At 41.3% G+C, this 17,150-nt stretch overlaps 2 protein-coding genes across 2 annotated transcripts in view; both read right to left on the reverse strand.

The window, feature by feature from the left end:
- The window catches only part of INTS4 (integrator complex subunit 4), a 97,670-nt gene extending 88,939 nt beyond the window's left edge, over positions 1–8,731 (reverse strand). The window contains exons 1-2 of the mRNA XM_061168106.1: positions 8,563–8,731; positions 4,744–4,938 (exon numbers count right to left, since the gene is read on the reverse strand). Coding sequence (XP_061024089.1) covers positions 4,744–4,938; positions 8,563–8,616 — 249 coding nt within the window. The 5' untranslated portion in view covers positions 8,617–8,731. The remainder of the gene's footprint in view (positions 1–4,743; positions 4,939–8,562) is intronic.
- A 2,112-nt stretch (positions 8,732–10,843) lies between these two features.
- On the reverse strand, positions 10,844–11,181 carry LOC133068471 (dual specificity phosphatase 28-like). Its single transcript, XM_061159689.1, has one exon. It carries the CDS (start codon positions 11,156–11,158, stop codon positions 10,844–10,846), a length of 315 nt encoding a protein of 104 aa, XP_061015672.1. The 5' UTR covers positions 11,159–11,181.
- Positions 11,182–17,150: the final 5,969 nt, after the last annotated feature.

Here is a 17,150-nt window from a genome sequence, read left to right on the forward strand (position 1 = left end):
AGGTTCAATCCCTGGGTCAGGAAGATTCCCTGGAGAAGGAAATGGCAACCCACTTCAGTATTCTTGCCTGGAGAATACCATGGACAGAGGAGCCTGGCAGGCTACAGTCCATGGGGTCACAAGAATTGGACACGACTTAGTGACTAAACCACCATCAAGCATCACTACTCTATGATGCCCTTCTAGACCTATGCTCCCACGTAAAACTGATTACCTTCTTCTTTAAAAGTTAGATCATAACCTGTCCCAGGTTTCATGATACCTGTAACACTGTATTGGGTTTCCCTGGTGGCTGAGTGGTAAAGAATCCACCTGCCAAGGCAGGCAACATGGTTTGATCCCTGGGTTGGGAAGATCCCCTAGAGAAGGAAATGGCAATCCATTCCAGTAGTCTTGCCTGGGAAATCAAGTGTGTAATTATCCATTTACTGTCTAATCTACCCCATCAGACTCAGATCAGGGATCGCATGTTAATCTCTGTATCACTAATATGAAGCAAACGCCTGGCAGAATTAGTATCCAGAACATTCTGAATGAATGAAAAAAATGAGTAAATTAATAACTCTAGCCCTTAACTATCACATGTATTATTTGGTCTACCAACTATACTGCTAGTCCTTAAAGGACAAAGAACATGTCTCACCGTTCTATAACATCCTCCACAGTAACTAATACAGTAGAATAAATGGAATCATCCCTCATATGAAATAAGTTCAGATACTGCTACCTGGCCACAGAAAAATTTGTAGTAGAAAAGCAGAAGCCAAAATAGTTATCCACTAAAATACAAGATACCACATTTCTGGATAAAATAGAAGAAAGATAAATAAAACACTAGGGTCATCAATCTACATCTGGACCGACTTGCTTTCGCTCATCAGAATCGATAGAATCTGCTAGACCTTTGGGGCTAGAATCTACTAGACTAAGGTAAGCAGCATGGCCTGGTTAAACAGCTTAGGGTCTGATATAAGAACACTTCTTCTAGAGATGGTATCAGTAATTTTTTAAAAGGAATCTTTTTATTATTAATTTTTGGCCATACCACAAGGCATGCAGGTTGTTCCCCAACCAGGGCCCAAACCCACGACCCCTGCAGTAGAAGCACAGTCTTAACCACTGGACCAACAGGGACATCCCTAAAAACAGTCTTTATTGTTAGAGATATAAACTGAAATTTAAGAGTAAAATGATATGATGATAGGAATTTGTTTTCACAAGAATCTGGTGCAGAGGGTGAAAGTGGAGGAAATGGAGGTGGACAGTAGGAGCTGGGGTGGGGGTGAGAATAAAACAAATCTGGACATGAAATGATAATTGTTGAAGCTGGATAATAATTACATGTGAATTAATTAAACTATTCTCTCTAACTGTATATAGATTTCTTCCATAACAAAAAGTTGAAAAAATATTCCATACAATCCAGAGATTCTACCCCTGGGAATTTATCAGAAGAAAACGAAAATACTAATTCCAAAAGATATGAGCACCCCTGTTTGTTGCAGCATTATAACAATAGTCAAGATACGGAATAATGTATAGCATCGGGAACATAGTCAATAACTAACATCTTTGTATCGTGACAGATCATAACTCGATTTATTGTGGTCATTTTGAAATGCACAGAAATACTGTATCACTATACTGAGTAGCAGGACCTAACATAAGGTTGTAGGTCAGTTACACTTTAAAAACAAATTCATAGAAAAGGAGATCAGATTTGTGGTTACCAGAAACGGGGGGTGGGGGGGGGGGTGCAAGATAATAACCCAAGGATCGAACCCAGGTCTCCTGCATTGCAGGCGGATTCCTTACCAGCTGAGCCACCAGGGAAGCCCAAGAATACTGAAGTGGATAGCCTATCCCGTATCCTGGGGATCTTCCCGACCCATGAATTGAACCGGGGTCTCCTGCATTGCAGGTAGATTCTTTACCAGCTGAGCTACCAGGGAAGCCCTTAATTACACTTAAAAAAAAAAAAAAAAGAATCCATAGAAAAGGGGATGAGATTTGTGGTTACCAGAAGCAGAGGGGGGCAGAAGGGAACTGGATGAAGGTACTCAAAAGGTACAAACTTTTAGTTATAAGATAAGTAAGTTATTAGGGTTGTAATGAATAACATGATAAATATAATTAACACTGCTGTATGTTACATATGAAAGCTGTTAGTAGAGTAAATCCAAAGAGTTCTCAAAACAAGAAAAAAAAATTTTGTCTATTTCTTTAATTTTGTATCTATATGAGATGACAGATATTCATTAAATGTACTGTGGTAATCATTTTATGACTTACGCAAGTCAAATCATTATACTGCAACGTTAAATGTAAATAGTGCTGTATGTCCATTATATCGCAATAAAGCAGGAAAAAAAAGGTCCCATATTGTTCAAGAGAAGCTTACATCCTCATACAAGGAAATGGACAAGGAACAAAATAAATGAGATATTAAATACAATACTAGAAGATGGTAAGTGCTCTGGAGAAAATAAAATCAAGGAAGGGGCTAGAAAGTGCTAGAAGTGGGATATGCAGTTTCAATTTCAAATAGAGGGATAAAAGAAGACCTTAATGAAAAAGTAACATTTGAGCAAACACTTGAATGGAGTGTGGGAAACAGACATATGAACACCTGAGGGAAGTGTTCCAAGCAGAAGGAAAGATAAGTGGAAAGACTGAGAAAGGAATATGCTTGACAGAGAAAATGGCAGACCAGACCAGGGTCGTGTCAAGGAGAGGGGTTCTAGGCTGAGGTAACAACATGGGAAAAGACACTGACTTCTGAAAACACACAAGGTCTTTGGAAAACTGCAACCATTCTTATTAAGCTAGAACATTATATACGTGAAGAAAAGGACTTTTTAGGTCATACATAAAAGATTTAAATAAAAATAGTTTATAAAAAGAAAAGAGACTAAAGGGAAAAAGATAAGAAGCAAGGAGGATCTTCAGTACATATACATCCTGACTGATGCAAATATGAAGTACAAATCATCTATAAGTATTCTTAAAATTTTCAAAAAATTTAAAAAATTTTAAATTTAAAAATTTTAATTTTTAAAATTAAATTTTAATAATTTTGATTAATTTTTAAATAATTAAAATTAAAAATTAAAATTTTAATTTAAATTTTAAAATAAAAATTTTAATTAAAAATTAAAATTAATTAAAATTTTAATTTTTAAAATTAAATTTTAATAATTTTGATTAATTTTTAAATAATTAAAATTAAAAATTAAAATTTTAATTTAAATTTAAAAATAAAAATTTTAATTAAAAATTAAAATTAATTAAAATTTTAATTTTTTAAAATTAAAATTTTTCAATTAAAAATTTTTAATTTTAAAAATTTCAAAAAATTTTCAAAAAATTTCAAAAATTTTAACAAAGTCTATTGATCTAACTTCCAGTTCATAGTAAATATAGGAGATAGAGGAGCAAGTTAACCAAGGAAGTAAACAAATTCAGAAAACAAGACAGTTTGCAAAACAACTGACCAAATTTCTTTAACAGGTCATGTCACCAAAATAATAAAAACTGTTCCAGATTTTACAAAAAGCAAATGCCAAGTGTGGACACAGTTTGCATTCTGATTTGAACAAATCAACTATAACAAGATATTCTGGGAACAACTAGAGAAATTTGGGGCTTCCTTGGTGGCTCAGTGGCATGGAATCTGCCTGCCAATGCAGGAGACGTGGGACTGATCCCTGGGAAGATCCCCTGGAGAAGAAAAGGACAACCCACTCCACTATCCTCTGTCGAAGGGAAATTCCATGGACAGAGGAGCCTGGTGGGTTACAGCCCATAGGGTCACAAGAGTTGGACACAACTTAGTGACTAAACCATCACCAAAAGAGAAATTTGAATATGAACTATTTGTTAGATGACATTAAGGAATAACTGAATTATACTGAGGTGGTTAGATGGTTATATCTTTTTTCAGTGTACCTTTTTAAGAGATATTTAATAACTGTCCAGGGGAAAATATTATGATACTTTAACAAAAACTTCAGGAAAGCAAATAAAGTAAATTTGACAAAATATTAGTAACTATTTAACCCCAAAGATGGGTTATTTGGGAGTTCATTACAGTACTGTCTCTACTTTTCTATAAGCTTAATAATTTTCATACTAAAGTTTCAAATTCTAAGTCATCTGTGATTCAAATATTTACAAATCATTTCTTCTTTTACCTCGGATCTCACAAACAAAAACTGAAAAAGAAATGCATTTGGTGAATTTCATTTTCTCTTTAAACTATTTTCTGTATTTAATCATGTAAGAGTTGATGCTTTTTTCTAGCCTATGAAAACAGAGAAATAAAATGATATGTAACTTAAAAAAAAAAAAGAAGGGCTACTGCAGTTAAGATAACTGGGGCCCTGAATTACAGCAGTAACAGCAGAGAGAGGACCGTATACCAGAGGCAAATCTGGTTACAGAAGAGTCCTGGTTGAAGTTAACTCCTCCTCTATGCGCCAATGCACTCTCAGTACCCTCAGCAATTTGAGGCATTTTATCATTCACATCTGTTTCCATCTAGCTGCTCTAAGCTTCTAAGGATAGGATCTTTTTGGATCTTTTAGACCGTTTTTATCTCGGTATCCACAGTGCCTAGCATATGGAAGATACTCAGGAAAAGATTGCTGAATGAACACCTTATTTATTGTGCCATTTTAATTCATTCTGCAGATATAATACAACTCTCATACATACTGCCATCAGGTCCCAAGACCTTCTTACCTTGTAATAATGTTCCAAGAGAATCCTGACGACTCCCTCCACGCTTTCTGCCTCAACAGGCTTCCTGGCAAACTGAAGCAGGTACTGCAAAGCATCTGCTGGGGAGGTGGCCTTACACAGATCTATGTGGAGTGCGGCAGATTTACTTGGTTTTGTCATCCGGAGTTTCTTAGTAGCAACCTCCTCCTGTTGTTGCTGCAAGAGGATAAGGACGATAAAACATGAAAACCTGGCTGAAAACAGGGTCTGCAAACCTAACTTTGCCTCATTTGATGAAAATTAACTTTTCCTACACCAAATAATGTATTTGGGAAATAGACCTAGTCTAAACAAAAAAAGCAGCATTATGAACCGGGAAAAGAGTCAACTGGAGACAAAGTTGAGTCCCAATTTTGCTTTTCACCAGCTCCAGTGGCTTTGGGCAAGTCATTTCATTTCTTCAAGTCTCAGCTTCTTTCTCTGTAAAGTAGGTCGATAATATTTTGTTGTGCCTATCTCTTAGGATTGCTGTAGCTTCGGGGTTAAGAGGACACACAAAGGATCTGTTCCACTCTGTAATAGAACAGAAATCTCAATTCAACAAATATATTCAGATTGTGCTAAAGCACTTACTAGGCTCACCTTCCCTCCTGAGAAACCCAGAACTGACAGGAACAGTCTACAGCTTACACTATGGGAAAAAGTCTTCTCACAACAGATGACTATTTTCACCCAAATCATTCTACCTTTATTAGAAGAATGGACCGTGTAGGGGAAAAATGCATTGCCATAGGCCTAGCAAACTGGAGCTACTTAAAAAATGTTTACTAAATGACTGATGTGGAATTACGTGAGATCCAACTCTGCTGCTCTCTTCTAAGGATGTCATAATTCCCAGTTTCATCATCTATAAAATAGGAATGATGAACTACCACTAGTCTTTCTCAATCCTCATTTGAACCACAGAACACACAAAATGAGCTGAATAACTATCTTCTTGATTCTCTCAAGAATAGTGCATAACTAGAACTATTTCAGACACATCTGTTTACATATGAGTGTCCAAAAGTTTGTGTAAAAGGGAACCTTCATTCCAGGGCTTAAGTAAGGCCCTGGTAGGTAGATATAGAGAGGATCACAACATAAGATTAAAGTTGTAATCAATAATTTTCCTTAACACTTGATGTATCATAATGATACCTTGAAGAATCATCTCTTTATAAAAAATTACACCTCCACAAAGACTAAAGAGTCGGATTATTCTAGATGGGAACATGGCACAGCATGATAATAAGACTAAGGGCTTTGAAATCAAAGGAATTTGAGTTAAATTATCACTTGGTAGCTAGAGGTCTTCTCCTTCTATAAAAAGGAATACAATACTTACATCACAGATATACCTGAGAAGTCTAAACTACAATGGCTTTATTGTACAAACACATCATACGCACCACATTCATATCAATTCTCTCTCTCTCATCTTCATGGCAGAGGAAAAATAACAGAAGCACTAAGATCTCATTTCATTACTCTGTGGTAACCATTCACAAGCAATGAAGAGAAAAAATGAGCTCTTAAAATCCTTACCCATTTCCATCCTATTCCACACAAATTCATTCTTCAATGTCATCAGCAGTTAGGCCAAAAAACTATAAGATTTTTTTCCCTAAGGAGCACATGAGGAGAAGGACAAACCAACATCTGCTATCATTCAACCATCAATGTTTTAGTGCACCAGGCCCTATGGTCTATCCAGGGAACACAGATAAACCAAGCATTACCTCTGCCCTCAAGGAGCCCAAACTGGTAGGGAAACAAATACTAGTAACTCCAGTAGCACTGAGTGATAAATACAAACAGACGAGTGCTACAGAAGGAGGGGAGGAGAGACTAAAGCAAAAATGTAAGTCCACCGGGTGGAGAACAAAAAGAGAGCGAAGAATGACATCCATTCTATGTAAAAGAGACAAGAGACACAAAAGTTTGGAAAGGTCCAAACACATGGCGTGCTGGAGGAGGGGTGAGTAGTCTTGGTAAGAGGGAACAACAGAATAAAGAAAAGAAGTGACACTGCCCAACAAAGTGAATGTACTTAATGTCACTGAATTCCACACTTAAAAGCAAGCCACAGAAGAGGGAGCTCTGTAAAGCTTTCCTGAATCTTGACTCATTCTAAAAGTTCAAAAAAACGAACTTCACATAAAAAGGAGCAACAAGAGTGACAAGGTAAGTATCAAAGTTATTTTCAGAAAATAAACAAGAATAAGAAGTCAACTAACTTCCCTACACACAATGGAAATGTGCCACCTACAAAAAAAAAAACAAAAACAAAAAAGGCAGTGAAGGAATAACTGTTAAATCACGAAGGACAAGGGAGTTTGGTTAGTTTTCACAAAAAGTAGTTGTAAAAGAGTAAGAAAGACTTGGTTTGTCGATGCAATTACCTCTCTGTACTACAATCTCAGATATGGTGCTCCACATCTCCCACTTGCCTTGAGTTCCAACAGGACAGGGACCCTTAATGTGTATTGGATTTTATAGCTCAGCACCTTTCACCATACCTAATATTGATACATAATAACCACTCTTTAATTCAATAAACTCTTGTTGAAGAATGAAATACTAAATACTAAATGAAATACTTAAGGATCAGCATCCTGCTGCATGGTCTAAATCTTGCTAGGCCACAAGTCTATGGATGGGAACCTGCTATTGGCTGGCATTAACCGGGGGCTTTTCAGAAATGCAGACTATTGCCTCCCCCAGCCAATTCATTTACTAAGTAGAATCTACATTTTCACAAGAGCCCAGGTGATTTGGATACACAAAGTCAGGGAAGCAGGACACAAGGTATGACTTGGGATCAACCTCTACTTTAGCGATCTCTCTGAAGAAATACATAGAGAATCACTGACTGCCCCTCAGTCTTGAAACAACTCCAAAGGAGGACGGATGGTACTGCCCTCCCTTATAGGTGAGCTATAAAAGGGTGGTGGTGAGCTGTTCCACCAAAGAAAATTTCAACCCCGACCCTCGCCTGCTGTGACTGGGTCTTGAGGATTCCTATAGACTCCTCTTCCAACCCCTTAGAGCGCTGCATACAGCCAACTTGACTTTGGGCACTTTTTTGGTAATGGGAGTTGGGAGGAAGAGGTCTCAAAGTCCTCATTTGTAAAAGGAGGATGCTAATGAACTGTGGTGTTTGGGGAAGCCTCTTGAAAGTCCCTTGGACAGCAAGGAGATTAAACCAGTCAAACCTGAAGGAAATCAGTCCTGAATATTCACTGGAAAGACTAATGCCGAAGCTGAAACTCGAATACTTTGGCCACCTGATGCGAAGAACTGACTCAGTGGAAAAGACCCTGATGCTGGGAAAGACTGAGGGCAGGAGGAGAAGGGGACGACAGAGGATGAGATGCTTGGATGGCATCACCCACTCGATGGACATGAGTTTGAGTAAACTCCGGGAGTTGGTGATGGGCAGGGAGGCCTGGCGTGCTGCAGGCCATGGGGTCGCAGAGTCGGACACGACTGAGCTGCTGAACTGAATGAAACATGAATAAAATGAGATAACAGATAAGATACTTTGGTAAATTGTAAGGTGCTGTTTGCTTCTTCTAATAGTTTTTTTTAGTGTCAGACTGCACATGTTAATACTGACAACAGCAGCGGCCAACGAACACGCCCACTACAGTGTAGTCAGAGAGGCAGCCTACCAAAGCTCTGGTAGCACGGGCACCCTACCCAGCTTTGTGGCGCCAGTTCTGGCAAAGTGTCTGGGGCGTGGATAACGTTCCCCTTTTCCAGACCAGTCCTGGGACCTTTCCTTCTAGAGCTTACCTGAACCACCTTAGTGAACTCCTCATAAACCCGCTTCTTCAGATGGGCCGCCATGGTTGTCCTTCTCAGCTTCCGTACCCGACGAGGCTAGCAGGGGCAGAGGATACGGAAAAACTTGCCCAGAAGGGAGGAACCAGCCGCTGTCCCACAAGGCAGTGGGGTTCCGGGAAAGAGAGGCCGCTTCCGGCCGCTCGACTGCCTTGTGGCTGTGCGCCCGGATTTAGCGACCTACGCCTGCTGCGCGGGAGGAACGGAAACCGGTGCCGGAGCGTAGCACAGGGGGCGGGGCTTCTGGCAGGAGGAGGCGGGCCGGAAAGGCTGGAGGAGCCAACGGGAGCTTTGGGGGGCTTTCTGTTGGGTTTGAGTGACGGAGAAAATAACAGGGTTTGGAAACGGAGGGTGCGGGGGCGGGGAGTGCTACAGTGTAAAGGGCAGAGGTGGAGTTATCCAGAGCTAGAGAGAAAACCTGGAGCTGTGTGAGGATTCGAGAAGGCAATGGCAACCCACTCCAGTACTCTTGCCTGAAAAATCCCATAGCTGGAGGAGCCTGGTAGGCTGCAGTCCATGGGGTCGCACGGAGTCGGACACGACTGAAGCGACTTAGAAGCAGCAATGTGAGGATTCTGACTCAGAAGATAACATAAAGAGGTCAAACTGACAGCTCCATCATCCATTGCTGTTCTCAGTGTATGCTGTCTGTCCCCTGTGCTAGCCTTTTGATCGAGCTGTTGCTCAATAATTGAGTTTGCCTTCTGGTTGGTGTCAAGCCTGAAGACCCAACTAACCAAAGTTCCAAAGAAGTAAAGACATATTACTTGCAGCAATTAAGGAGAGCACAAGCAATCTTCCTCAAAGCAGTGTCTCCAAACAGCAAAATTGGGGACGCTTTAAGCTAAGTGTTAGTCGCTCGGTGGTGTCCAGCTCTTTGAGACACCATGGATTGTAGCCCACCAGGCCACTCCATCCATGGAATCCTCCAGGCAAGAATACTGAAGTGGATTGCTGTCCCCTTCTCCAGGGGATCTTCCTGACCCAGGGATCCAGCTCAGGCCTCCTGCACTGTAGGCAGATTCTGACCTACCTCAGAAGCCTAAGGGTGCATGCATATTCATTCATGAAGGGGCTTGAGCAGAGGAGAATTCAGCATTGGATTGGGGCAGAGGTCTACAGGGCCCAAGCTTTAGTTGATCGAAGTCAGGAGGGTCGACATTGGCATTCCATCTTCCACGAGAGTGAGGAACATTAGTTCTTACAGAACTCAAAGACATATATCAGATTATTACATATATCTTTTAAGGAAAAAACTGATTTTTTACTGCAAGGAACAAGAAAACTTGTTTCTTTTGTTCCTGCATTCCCTCACTTCTCTCAAGATAATTAATTACTGAGACCTGTTCAAGGACAAGCATTGTGGTCAGGGTTAGATCAAGCAATGGCTTAAGCCCAAAATGGCTTTTCTTACATATTTTTCTAGCCCCCACCCCCACCCTATCTGCTTACAAAGTTGTATGCCACCCCTCCAAACCTCTCCTGGCGTAGGGTACTTTTTCCTGCTCTCTCACTCCAGTTGTTGAAAAGCTACCTATCCTTTAAGGAATCAAGCCATCATCTGATAGCTAGGGGAAAGTGGAAAGAATTCTGAGGCCAAGGATCAAGCAACAAAGTTTCAGATCACACAACTCAGATGGGATTTGAACCCAGCCAAAACTCTGATGGGGATGTGAACCCATAAGGTGGGACTTGAACCCACTGTCTTTCAGTTAAAATTGCTCACCTTGTATCAGAAGTTACTGAAGCTCAGGTTCTTTATGTCTCAGCATAGAAAGATTTCAGCAAGAAGCAAAGTGATAGGTAAGCAGTGGATTTATTTAGAGAAATACACATCCCATAAACAGAATGTGGTCTTTCTCAAAAGGCAAGAGCAACCCTGGGAGGAACAGCCTCCACAGACAGAGTGGGTGTCAACTCATAAGATGAGAGGCCCTGAAATATGAGGTGATTAGTTTTTATGGCCTAAGTAATCTCATAGACTAATGAGTGGGAGGATTATTCCAACTATTTGGGGGCAGGGATGGAATTTCCAGGAAATGGGCCACCACCCACTTTCTGGCCTTTTATGGTTGGGCTCAGAACTGTCATGGTGCTAGTAGGGGTGTCATTTAGCATATGCTAATGTACTACAATGAACATATAATGAGGCTCCAGGTCTACTGGAAGGTGAATCTTCTGCCATCTTGGACCTACTTGGTTCTAACCAGTTTATTTTTTATTTTTTTTTTTTTTAATAAATATAAATTTTGCAGGCGTCCCCGGCGCGCACCGCGGCTTCCATGGCGGCGCAGGTGGGCTCCAGGTGCGCTAGCAGGTCCTCCGCCGGGTCGTCGAACACGGGCACGCGCAGCTCGCCGACGCCGGGCGCGCCCGGGCCGGGCTGCTGGCGCGAGACGTTGACGCACAGGGTGACGCCCGCGCGCGCCAGCCGCTCCGACGCGGCCGCGGCGCGCGAGTTCCCGAGGAAGAGCGAGGGGGCGACGCGCACGAAAGGCGGCGGGGACGCCGTGGCGTCCGCGCGCCGTCCGGCCTGTGCCGGGTCCATGGCCGGCTCCCGGGCGCCCGGCCCGGGAGTCTTACTTTAGGCAGTCGGGTGGCCCGCCGACGCCCCCGGGTCCCTCAGGCCGCCCCTCCCCATCCCGGGGCAGGCCCCCGGGCATATGTTTTATCCTCAATAGTTATGTCATTATTTTTATTTGTTTGTTTGTTTTTTGGCTGTAACATGTGACTTGCAGCATCCCATTACTCTGACCAGGGATTGAACCCAGGCCACAGCAGTGAAAGTTTGGAATCCTAATCTCTGGGCCACCAGGAAGCTCCTAGCTATTGTCATTCTTTTAAAGGTTGTGCCCTGCCCCCTTCCCTTCTGTTTCACTACAGCGGGCACTTAATGAGCAAGTAGCCTCAACTACAATTTCAGTAACACCTAACCCAACAAAGAGGTAATGACAGTGGAATGAAATAATGCAGAAATATTTTGCACTATAAAGTGTAGGTCACATGAGGGTGTTAATAAATCCAAGGTCAAGGTTTACATCCTGCATTATGCCTTAGCTGTGCCAACTAAAAAGATCCACAACCTGACAGCTGTGAGCTAAGTTTTATTTGGGGCAAAATGAGGACTACAGCCTAAGAGAAAAAGGTATGTTTGTTCAGTTGTGTCCGACACTTTGTGACCGCATGGACTGTAGCCAGCCAGGCTCCTCTGTCCATGGAATTTTCCAGGCAAGAATGCTGGAATGGGTTCCATTTCCTTCTCCAGGGAATCTTCCTGATCCAGGGATCAAACCCACGTCTCTTGCATCTCCTGCATTGGCAGGCAGATTCTTTACCAGCTGAGACTCCAGGGAAGCCAAGAGAGAGCATCTCAGATAGCTCTGAGAGACTACTCCATATAGGCAGTGGGGGGAAGGTCAATATATAAAATTTTAGTGAAGGGGGAGTTCACTGCAATCAATCAAGTCACAAATCAAGTGGCTAGTTTTTCTGCTAGTCACAAGGAACTGATATCACTATGGGGGGTTTAGTGCTTTCTAGATAAGAGGAGATGCAAGGAGTCAGTCAGTCAGTCAGTTCAGGGGCTCAGTCGTGTCTGGCTCATTATAACCCCATGGACTGCAGCACACCAGGCTTCCCTAACCATCACCAACTTCCAGAGCTTACTCAAACTTGTGTCCATCAAGTCCGTGATACCATCCAACCATCTCATCCTCTGTCATCCCCTTCTCCTCCCGCCTTCAGTCTTTCCCAGCATCAGGGTCTTTTCAAATGAGTCAGTTCTCCACATCCGGTGGCCAAATTATTAGAGTTTCAGCTTCAGCATCAGTCCTTCCACATGAATATTCAGGACTGATTTCCTTTAGGATGGACTGGTTCGATCTCCTTGCAGTCCAAGAGACTCTCAAGAGTCTTCTCCAACACCACAGTTCAAAAGCATCAATTCTTTGGTGCTCAGCTTTCTTTATAGTCCAACTCTCACATCCATACATGACAACTGGAAAAACCACAGCTTTGACTAGACAGACCTTTGTTGGCAAAGTAATGTCTCTGCTTTTTAATATGCTGTCTAGGTTGGTCATAGCTTTTCTTCCAAGGAGCAAGCGTCTTTTAATTTCATGGTGGCAGTCACCATCTGTGGTGATTTTGGAGCCCAAGAAAATAAAATCTCTCACTGTTTCCACTGTTTCACCATCTATTTGCCATGAAGTGATGGGACCAGATGCCATGATCTTAGTTTTCTGAATGTTGAGTTTTAAGCCAACTTTTTCACTCTCCACTTTCTCTTTCATCAAGAGGTTCTTTAGTTCTTCTTCACTTTCTGCCGTAAGGGTGGTGTCATCTGCCTATCTGAGGCTATTGATATTTCTCCCAGCAATCTTGATTCCAGCTTGTGCTTTGTCCAACCCAGCATTTCTCGTGATGTACTTTGCATATAAGTTAAACAAGCAGGGTAACAATATACAGCCTTGACGTTCTCCTTTCCCAATTTGGAACCAGTCTGTTGTTCCATATCCAGTTCTAACTGTTGCTTCTTGACCTGCATACAGATTTCTCAGGAGGCAGATCAGGTGGTCTGGTATTCCCATCTCTTTAAGAATTTTCCACAATTTGTTGTGATCCACACAGTCAAAGGCTTTGGCATAGTCAGTAAAGCAGAAATAGATGTTTTTCTGGAACTCTCTTGCTTTTTCAGTGATCCAACAGATGTTAGCAATTTAAATCCAGCTTGGACATCTGGAAGTTCACAATTCATGTAGTGTTGAAGCCTGGCTTGGAGAATTTTGAGTACTACTTTGCTAGTGTATGAGATGAGTGCAATTGTGTGGTAGTTTGAACATTCTTTGGCATTGCCTTTCTTTGGGATTGGAATGAAAACTGACCTTTTCCAGTCCTGTGGCCACCGTTGAGTTTTCCATATTTGCTGGCATATTGAGTGCAGTGCTTTCACAGCATCATCTTTTAGGATTTGAAATAGCTCAACTGGAATTCTGTCACTTCCACTAACTTTGTTCGTAGTGATGCTTCCTAACGCCCACTTGACTTCACATTCCAGTATGTCTGGTTCTAGGTGAGTGATCACACTATTGTGGTTATCTGGGTCATGAAGATCTTTTTGTATAGTTCTTCTGTGTATTCTTGCCAACTCTTCTTAATATCTTCTGCTTCTGTTAAGTCCATACCATTTCTGTCTTTTATTGTGCCCATTTTTGCATGAAATGTTCCCTTGGTATCTCTAATTTTCTTAAAGAGATCTCTAATCTTTCCCATTCTGTTATTTTCCTCTATTTCTTTGCATTGATCACTGAGGAAGGCTTTCTTATCTCTCCTTGCTGTTCTTTGGAACTCTGCATTCAAATGGGTATATCTTTCCTTTTCCCCTTTGCCTTTTGCTTCTCTTCTTTTCTCAGCTATTTGTAAGGCCTCCTCAGACAACCATTTTGCCTTTTTGCATTTCTTTTTCTTGGGAATGATCTTGATCACTGCCTCCTGTACAATGTCACGAACCTCCATCCATAGTTCTTCAGGCACTCTGTATATCAGATCTAATCCCTTGAATCTATTTGTCACTTCCACTATATAATCATAATGGATTTGATTTGGTTCATACCTGAATGTTCTATTGGTTTTCTCTACTTTCTTCAATTTAAGTCTGAATTTTGCAATAAGGAGTTCATCAGATGCAAGGATTGGGATCATGAAATCAGTTCCTGAACATACCCAACTATCTAAAGAGCTGTCCCAACAGTTTCACTGGAACACAGAGTGCCTGACGCTCTGTCCTAAGCTCCCTTCAGGGAGTGTCAAAGGTCAGCAGTTGCAGCAGCACAGACAGATGGCAAATGCCCTTGTTGTTGTTGTTCAGTCACTGGCAAATGCTCCTGGCAAGTGGCAGTTTTTAGTTGACAGATGTTTGTGGTTTCATTCTTTGAAATGAATTAATGTAGGATGCTTATAAAAAGAAGACTGTGGTAGGCAGAGAAGAGTCCAAAAGGCTGAAAAGATGGTTTTTACCCTCAAGGTTCTACAGTCTAACTGGAAAGGGAGACTCCCAAACTGATCATTAGTGGGCAAAGTGTGCTGGATAACAGAGCCAAGTGCTTCAAACAGACCTAACTTCAGGATGCCTCAGGGAAGTTTTACAGAGGAAATGATCTTAATCTGGCTTTAAAATTTTCCAGAAAGAAAGAAAGGCATCTCAGACTGAAGAGACAAAGAGACTAAAGAGACAAACACAAATATGTCCAGTGAAATGAAAGGCACTTAGCAAACAGTGCCTTTAATTAATGTTAGTGGCTATTATTTTTTTACAATATTCATTTATTTGGTTGTGCTGGGTCTTAGTTGTAGCATGAGGGATTTTCCATCTTTGTTGCAGCATGTGGGATTTTTTGTGTGGCATGGGGGATCTATTGGTCATAGGGCTTCCCTGAGAGCTCAGTTGGTAAAGAATCTACTTGCAATGCAGGAGACTTCAGTTCAATTCTTGGGTTGGGAAAATCCACTGGAGAAGGGATAGGCTACCCATTCCAGTATTCTTGGGCTTCTCTTGTGGCTCAGCTGGTAAAGAATCCACCTGCAATGTGGAAGGCCTGGGTTCAATCCCTGGGTTGGGAAGATTTCCTGGAGAAGGGAGAGGCTACCCACTCCAGTATTCTGGCTTGGAGAATTCCATGGACTGTATAGTCCATGGGGTCACAAAGAGGCGGACATGACTGAGTAACTTTCACTTTTTACTGATCATGGCATGGGATCTCTTAGTTGTGGCATGTGGGATCTAGTTCCCTGACCAGGGATCAAACCCTCATCCCCTGCTTTGCCTAAGCATGGAGTCTTAGCCACTGGACTACCAGGGAAGTCCCAGCTATTATTATTACTGTTACCATATTTGATCAAAAATAAGCTGCCAGCAATTGTAAAACACTAACAAAAAATGCTGAAATTAAAAACAGTGGTTTCATATTGCTTAGTTTTATGTATACTTACTGAAAATACCTGACTTAAACTTCTTTAGACAAAGATTTGTTTCCTATGTCATCCTGCTGTGTTTTTAAAGATACCATAAATGACAATTAAAAACAACACTCACACAATTCAACTGAAATGATGACAACATGAATTGCTATGAGCCAGTCTTGCAGTTGCTGTTGTTGTTGTTTAGTTGCTTAGTTGTGACTCTTTGCAGCCCCATGGACTGTAGCTCACCAGCCTTCTCTGTCCATGGGATTTCATAGGCAAGAATACTGGAGTGGGTTAACGTTTCCTTCTCTGGGGGATCTTCTTGACCCAGGAATTGAACCCCATCTCCTCCACTGGCAGGTGGATTCTTTACCACTGAACCCCCCGTGACCCAGTCTACACATGAACAATTGGCCAACAGCAATCTTAAGATGTGTCCCAGTTTCAGAGACAGGAAATGCACATTTATGCATCACTGATACAAAGGATTATCATTGTTATTATTAGATACAAGCCTGCAGGAAGGAGTTTGGTGCACTTAGAAAAACAAAGGTAATTCAGTTCATGTTGAGAGTAAACTGCAAAAAGGAAACAGAAAGGAATGATGGAAATAAAGTTGAGAAGCCAAGGCCGGACTGGTATAGAAAACAAGAATATTCTGCTTTCCTTTTGAAATGAAAAGCTATATTGAACTGATGACATTTTCCTTTGACCTTCATTACTGTACATGAAAATACTATGAGACACCCAAGTGAATCCCTTGGGCTTCAAATAAGGTCTTCCTTGCCCCTATTGTATAACGTCAACCCAATTTCCCCTTGGAAATTGGAGTCGATCACTCAGACTAGTATAGTAATTCTTTCTCTGCCTGTTGGCTCAACAAGAAGAGCCCAAAATGACCAGGGCAGTGTCATTATATGTTTCAATGTAATGGAACAGTGACTCTGTTCTTTAGTGAAACTACTTCTCCTTTGGAGACTAAGTACTCCAAATCCCCTGAACATAAGAATTCATAAATGAGTTATTACATGTAAAAGTAACAAGAAGCATTCCTACCTCTCAGTTCTGGAATCATGTATTCTAACAGTGGAAGAAACAGTACATATTTTAGTTGTTGACATGAGGCACATACCACAAACCTGTAAGACAGCTTCCCAACTCATAATATGTTGTCTCTCAGCTCCCACAATTAGGTCTGCAAGAGCTTGTTACACCTTTTTTTTTTTTTTTTTTAAATCATAGCTACATATGAATGATGGGATACCTGGCAAGACCAAGAAATTTCTTTGCTATATTTTTTTTCACTATAAAATAAGCTTCCTAGTCAGAAGCAATGTGTGAAATACCATGAAAATAAATAAGGTATCCATAAATGGTAGGGTGGCAGCAACATTACAGTTAGATGTTATTAGTCAGGGTTCTCCAGGAAAACAGAACCAACAGGATTGTAGAGATAGTAAAATATTCAAATAAACAGTATACCATAGACTGAGAGGCTTATAAACAACAGAAATTTATTGCTCACGGTTCTGGAGGCTGAGAAGTCTAAGGATGAGGGTGCTCTCAGATTCAGCGTCTGG

This window comes from Dama dama, chromosome 2 (genome assembly GCF_033118175.1).
Source record: "Dama dama isolate Ldn47 chromosome 2, ASM3311817v1, whole genome shotgun sequence".
NCBI lineage: Eukaryota > Metazoa > Chordata > Mammalia > Artiodactyla > Cervidae > Dama > Dama dama.